This window comes from Choristoneura fumiferana, unplaced genomic scaffold, assembly GCF_025370935.1.
Source record: "Choristoneura fumiferana unplaced genomic scaffold, NRCan_CFum_1 Sck3bRy_373;HRSCAF=918_pilon, whole genome shotgun sequence".
Classification (NCBI taxonomy): domain Eukaryota; kingdom Metazoa; phylum Arthropoda; class Insecta; order Lepidoptera; family Tortricidae; genus Choristoneura; species Choristoneura fumiferana.
Window position 1 is genome coordinate 52,844 of NW_027413018.1, and position 6,939 is coordinate 59,782.

Consider the following 6,939-nt stretch of genomic DNA (forward strand, 5'->3'; position numbering starts at 1 on the left):
GATTTTGTTTAAAGAGGAATAAAATATAATTTTGTATGAAAACATTTATTTGTACATACAATTTTAATATATATAATCTTGTTCTTTAGACGTGATCTTTGGTATATAAAATATAATATGGAATATGGCCACTATTACTTACTATTATTAAATGGAAGTTCTGATAAAATTCAGTCAATACAGAGTAAAATGGAAACAGATTACATCTTAAATTAATTTAAAATTAATAAATATTTTACTTAAAACTCATTTAACTACTAATACTAGAAAATTTCAATACACCTTGGAAGTAATATCATACTGGTGAAGCATTTTAAGAATTATTACTCATAAATGGAATTGTTAGTTATTATCGTAATAAAAGTCATAGTCTTCTGGCTCGTCTGGAATCTGTGGTGGGTCCTGTGGGATGTCTATGCCTTCTGCATCAAGTAGTCTCACCTTTATATCCATAGACAACAATGTCTCGAGATCATTCTCATAAGATTTACTTGTCATCTTTTCTTTCAATAGCGCATTAACTCCATCTGTCCAATAGTCAAATACCTGCTCATCGGGAGCTACAAAATCTAGTGATGTCACTTCAGCAGACTTCAGAATAAAAGAGAATGCCAGATTTGGATTTATCTTCCTCCCTCTCAAGTCTTTCATGTGTGGACAGTCCTTGCCGACTACAACACTCTTTATGTCGGCAACAGACAGCTTGTTGCCAAGTTCCTCTAGGCTTGGCGTGCTTTTTTCATCACAATCGCCATAATGCAATACCTTGTGGTTTGGTGATAATCTGACATACCAAAACTTGTCTTTGATTCTTTGCCCTCTGGAAGAATACTTCTTGAACCTGGTCCCACCAACAAGCACCCCTAACCGCTGTTGCTGAATCAAGTCAATTATTTCTGGAGTTATTTTTTCTTTGAGCTCAACTATGGGTCTTGCATGGGACTCCCAAACTTCCCTATTAGTCCTCTCTGTTTGCCAAATCTGTGTGATTTCAGCATAAGTCAGCTGGTTGACTCTTTGGCGAAATTTGTCAAAGCCTTTAGGAGATCCAGACAGGGCCCTACTAATTTGCTCTCTGACAACACTAGAAACTTTTACAAAGTCTTCTGTGGTTGCTCTCATCTCCTTCCAAGTTTTGTTGAGGAGCACTATGCATATGCAGAACAGCTCTTCGAAAGGATGGTCATGAGTGAAGAACATTGGGTGGTAAGTTTGACCTTGTTCACTTGGAGGTTCACCAATGTGAAGAATGTCACAGAGTTGTTTCACTAACTCTACACTTGTTTTACCAAAAGGGCATTCGTGTTCATCAGCCCGGCAGCTGTTTTCAAGAACTATTTTTGTGTAATCTTCTTGATAGTTTCTCGCAAAGTACAGCATACAGTCCAGTGCCAGTATTCCTGGTGGTGTTTCATTAAAATCTTTTATTGGATCAATTTCACATTTGAACCCAAGCTTTTTGAAGTCCTTTGAGAAACTACCCAGCTGGCGCCTTGTTGTAACTTCGATGTTGCAATTGTTATCATTTTCAAAGGCAATTTTTCTTAACTCCTTGATTTTTTCTTGTGATTCTTGGTCCTGAGAATCAGCTCGTTGTCTCATTTTAGCTTCAAGCAGACCGAGCATGAGTGTTTGTAGAGAGTACAGCTGGTGCGCCAGCTCTGTGTCTTGAGCTTGGGCAGAGACCAAGACACCAACCAGATTGTCATAAATAACATTACGGACTTGCCTTGATGACAATGTGGCTACAATGTCCTTCCGCTTAGTCATATCGGCCTTTGTCAGAATAGCATTAATAAGAGCAATAGTGTTTTGTTGAATGATGATGTCTTGGCTTTGATTTTGCAGCTGCAAGATTAGGCTCTGAATAGTAATTTCTTTTTCTACTTGAGAATTCTTTCCGGAGCTATTGAGAACAATATTCTCTAGTATAGACAGGCATGACTGAATGACTTTCGGTTCTTGGGGGGTACTCTGGTTACTAACAAAACCAGCAACCTTGTGAATAAATTGGTTTTCCAGTATATCCCAGGAAATGATACCATGGTCCATGAGTTCAACAAATGTTACTAGCGCGTGTTTGAGGCATGTGCCTTTAAACTTGCCAGACTCAATGTTACTGATGATTAGAGTAAGTCCCTTTTTGTTTATAAATTCAAGTGCAAAAGTAAGGTCACTGCTGAGACTCGCTAGTTTTGTCAAAGCGTTGGTTTGATCCTGTTCGCTGCCATTGTTTATTTTATACAATATCTCCTGCACTGTTTTCGCAGGCGACTGCTCAAGTCGTAGCACTGAACCGTTTTTGATCTCATTACGATTCTTTTCGGTGATATAGTTTTGGTTGTTACTCTCAGAAAACTGTAATGCGTAGTTGTCCGGGTCAGACAGGCCCCAAGGCTTGCAGAGTAGCTGGATAATGCTAGATAGAGGCTGGCTCTGGTCAAATTCAATCAACTGCGGCACCTTATCGGGAGCATTGAGCATCTCCACCGCGATTTTAAGAATAGTCGAGTCCCTCGTTGCTGACGGCATCTTCAATTGCTTCGTAGACATTTATTTATCATTTGTCAAGTACACAATTCGCGAAATTGGTATTGAAATAATTATTTTAGTAATCTTGCACCCAGTTGTCCCTCCCGTTAAATGGGCAAGGCAAGAAATACAAAAGCAAGTAAGCAGGATATGACAGGACAACAAGATGACATTTGTGACAGTTGGTTTTTAAGCGCCCTACATACGGTACGACTAATGTTCGGTATTCGTCCACGTTTCGTCATAGGATCGCAATGAAAATTCGAAAGCACCTAAATTATTCGCATAGACAAACATCTCATCTACCTTTTTTTTTAATGATTTATAAAAACGTATTTTTTATAATTTTTATTTATTTATTAGCGTTTTACACATAGTTCTGCTATTCGCCAAAAGATGGCGCCACATGAGAATACCTAAGCGATAAATAATACTCAAAGGCGGATACAGGCGAAAATGCCAAATTTCTTCCAAACCGCTAGAGCCAACATTCGGGATATCAAAATAATTAAAATACATTATTCGGTATAATAGTATACAAATAATAAAATTAAATTACAAATTAACTAGCGTTTGACCGAGGCCGCACTAAGCTAAACCGCCGCGGTTTTAACCGCGTGAACTTTTTATACAAGTAAATGAACTAAAGTCGAAGTCAAAATATCTTTATTCAATTTAGGCTTATAACAAGCACTTATGAATGTCACAAAATCTACCACCGGTGGGAAAACCTCTGTTGAGAAGAATCAGGCAAGAAACTCAACGAACTAAAAGAATTTCTTTGCTCACACGCGACCTTACGATTATAAGTTTATGCAAAAAAGCGTTTCATTCAGTTCCTCACCTCCACACTGTAAGAACACACACAAATCTAAGAAGACCACCAACCTGACACGTTTCGAACTCAACCATGATCTCCCCTAAAGATTGCAAATAAACACTTATGCTCATCTTTAATACAGTGATAACACAACCTCAACGAACTACAAATTTTTTACCACACGAATAAGTTTGATGAAATGCCTTAGCAACTAACACCTATCAAACACACAAATCAAACCGTCTTTAACCACAACCTGAACCTTTCGTTCACTGTTACATCGATACATTACATGCAATGAGATGTTAAGACTAACACTAACAAACCACAACCATTTTAATTTACTTTATCTAATTAAATTAATCGTCATAAAATACTAGAATAGAATAGTAATATAAATATTTATTCGCACTTCGCAAATTACATAAAACACAAAAGGCGTCAAGGCGCGTTTATTAACTGCTATTGCTGAAATTAGACCGAAGCCGTAGGAAGGGAGCTGCTACATTAATAAAAATAGACCCATACTATTGTACCTAATTATTTCCATGCATTCTAGAACATCGAGACGAAACCCGCAATAATGACACTTCATATGAATCTGAGTCTAATAAAGAATGATTTGATCTAACAGATGTTTGGCAGCATTTGATCTGTCAGGATGCTCATTCTTATATGCTGAAACACGCTCTTTAAACTTAGCATTACGAGTAAAAATGCGACCTGTCTGACCTACATATATACTGTGTTGCAGTCATTACAATAAAAGTAAGCTTGTATACACCCGGTCTAGTGACTTTATCCACCTTATATTTTGGTTACAAAACCTCGAGTACAAAGAGTTGTTTAGTCTTAAAGGCAACATTAACATTGTTTATTTTAAAATACTACACCTATATTTGTTAGTAGACTGAGAAGGCAAGGCATCACGGCGTAAAGCATGCTATTCACTATCCGTGCCTGCTACTTTTGAACTCAACTATTTACCATTGATAAATAACAATCAATCAATCAATCAATGATAAATCAATAGTTGATTCAATAAATATATACAAGTAAACTTAAAACCGCCAGTGCGGCCGCTTGCATTAGTTTACTTGATTCACAAAGTCACGCGGTTAAAAACCGCGGCGGTTTAGCCGTAGTGCGGCATCGGCCTTAGCGATTATATTATACCTACATTATTAATTAATAGCGTTACTTTGCATCCAGTGTGTAGTGACGTGCGCCACAGATGAACCTTTTTCCTACCTTTTTCACACTAAATTTCATAATGCCTTCTTTGGTAGAAGCATAGCATCATTCTATCCTATCGTCATTTAAATGCTTGAATATAATAATTAATAAACTTCATAATCATAATAAATAAGTAGGTACATAATTAAGTGTAAAGTAGGGCTTATTCGTATGCTAAATTACATTTTGTTGTTTAATGATTACAGATTTTTTTGAAGATCAACCATACTTTCTAAAGTTTTCCACTAAAACATAGCTGAAACGTATGAAAATGAAATAAAATATCTCTGCAAGACTCATCGCAGAAAATCCTGTAAGCAATCCGCAGAGTCCTCCTAAATAGCTGACATTTTCATACCAGTACGATGTCACATCTATCCTGTACATTGGTAGTTCGTGAAGAGCATAGTATATACGAATTGAAGAAAGATTACCGTCCTTTAAATCAATTGTATCGTTTGCAAATTCAGTCGCGTTCTGCGGAATAGGTGTCAGTTTGATGTTGGCATTAATTTTATATCGCGTCGCGCTGCAATCGGGCAGCAATGAGGGCAGTTTAATGAGTCCTCACGTTCTACTTCTAATCCTGGTAAATCGCTTGGAGGGTACACAAAGAGAAGTTTTTGCCGGTATTTATTTAAACAGTGCAGCTCTTCAAGCGTGCAAGCCGAGAGATTACTTCTCTTTGGTAGAAAAAAGGGTACACATCGACATAGCCGCTCGATAGTTCTCATCCGGCATCGGACCAAACAGTTGCTCATGCTGTAGTACTCGTGGTATTCTTCTTTCATTTCGTCTTCGAATTTGCAACCTCTTTTCTCAAGAGGAAGTCGTCTTACAGCTGGTACTGTGTAATACGAATATGGACTGATTGTTATATCGTAATGTTGTCCTACAGATATAACTCTGTGCACGAGGCCGCCAGCTGTTTGATCGGCGTAATCATAGCGATCGAAAACAAGATGTCGAAGCCGTAGCTCTGCCGTGTCGCGTAGAGGTACTCCTCAGTTTTTGCCTGCATGACCAGCGTCAAACTGTTTAAGCGACTACTGTCGCTCATTCTTATCGGTTTGTCGACAGGATCCAACGGGTCTTTTTTCCAACCTGCCAGCTTCAGTGTTGTAATAGTTAAAAACGCAACAGAATCCAAACTGTGTTATGTCCATTCGGAACAGGCTGCTGCAATTGAAAGGCGTCCCCTTCCAGTGGCATCTGAGCAATGTCTCTTCGCAAGTTGGTGTCAGAGATTTTAACAGTTTCGTTATATCTTTCTTCTTAATGTTTTCTTCTTCGTCAATTTTGTTTTCGAGTTTTCTAAATAGACGTTGAATCTCAAGACATCCTGTCTATTGGGGTACGAGAAATCGTAAAGGCTGCCGTACAATTTGGCAACTTCGAAGAGTTCTGCTTTGCTGGAAAAAGTTGTGTTATCTTGCGCGTACAGGACGTCGACTAGACGTTTAACGGCAGATATCTTCATTCGGTTGTGGTTGCAAATTGCTATGGCTGGAAATATTATATTTTCTACGGGATATCCTGCATCTTCTAAAGTCATATAAGTAGGCTGTGCATTCTGAGACTCGAGTATGTTTCCCATGAAATAGAAAAAGCTGAATATAGCACTTCCGATTATAGCAAACCACATAAACCTCTCCGTTATTGTTTTCTTGCTGTCCACAAGGAACCGGACGCCACTAAAAGACGAGTTTGTCATGTATTCCAGAAACGTATTTTGTATACTTTTCCGTATTATCATCTCATTGTTGAGTTTTATTATGGGTTTTCGAAATGTCACGGTTTTTTGGGAAGGTTTTTTCACCCGCCGTGGCATGTAGGAAGGAGCTAGTTCCTTCTGATAAAACATGTTCTTCTTTCTTTCCATTTCTATGCAGCCGTTTTGGAGATATTTATTTTCTACCTAAAATTCTATCTAAATCCGCGACACATTAAAATAAATATATTTTTCAAACTCTTTCATTCACGCTATCTAATAGGTATCCACTCATCGAAGTATGTCCGTGGACTAATAATAGGCAAGTAAGTACTAGTATTATATTATTATGTATTATATATAGCTGCTATTATGATTGACGCTTGCCACGCTATTTAATAAGTAATAAGCTAAAAATCATTGCATAGCGCGCTAACGACCACGATTACAAATTTGCTTTATTATAATGCCAATGCTTTCCTTCATAACAGTAATTGCTATACCGTAACACTGACATGCATTGCAATTTTCAAAGCAATTTTCAATATTGATGCGTGCTCGATATTGTTTTACATGATTTTCTAATCGCTCAAAGGAAAAAATAAATAAACCAGCAATCGAGCAGCCATAACTCTATCTA

General features: G+C 37.7%; 1 protein-coding gene across 1 annotated transcript; it reads right to left on the bottom strand.

The window, feature by feature from the left end:
• Nucleotides 1–83: 83 nt before the first annotated feature.
• On the bottom strand, nt 84–2,626 carry LOC141445149 (engulfment and cell motility protein 1-like). The gene has a single exon (XM_074110931.1). The coding sequence runs from the start codon at nt 2,551–2,553 to the stop codon at nt 343–345; it is 2,211 nt and encodes a 736-aa protein (XP_073967032.1). The 5' UTR covers nt 2,554–2,626; the 3' UTR covers nt 84–342.
• Nucleotides 2,627–6,939: the final 4,313 nt, after the last annotated feature.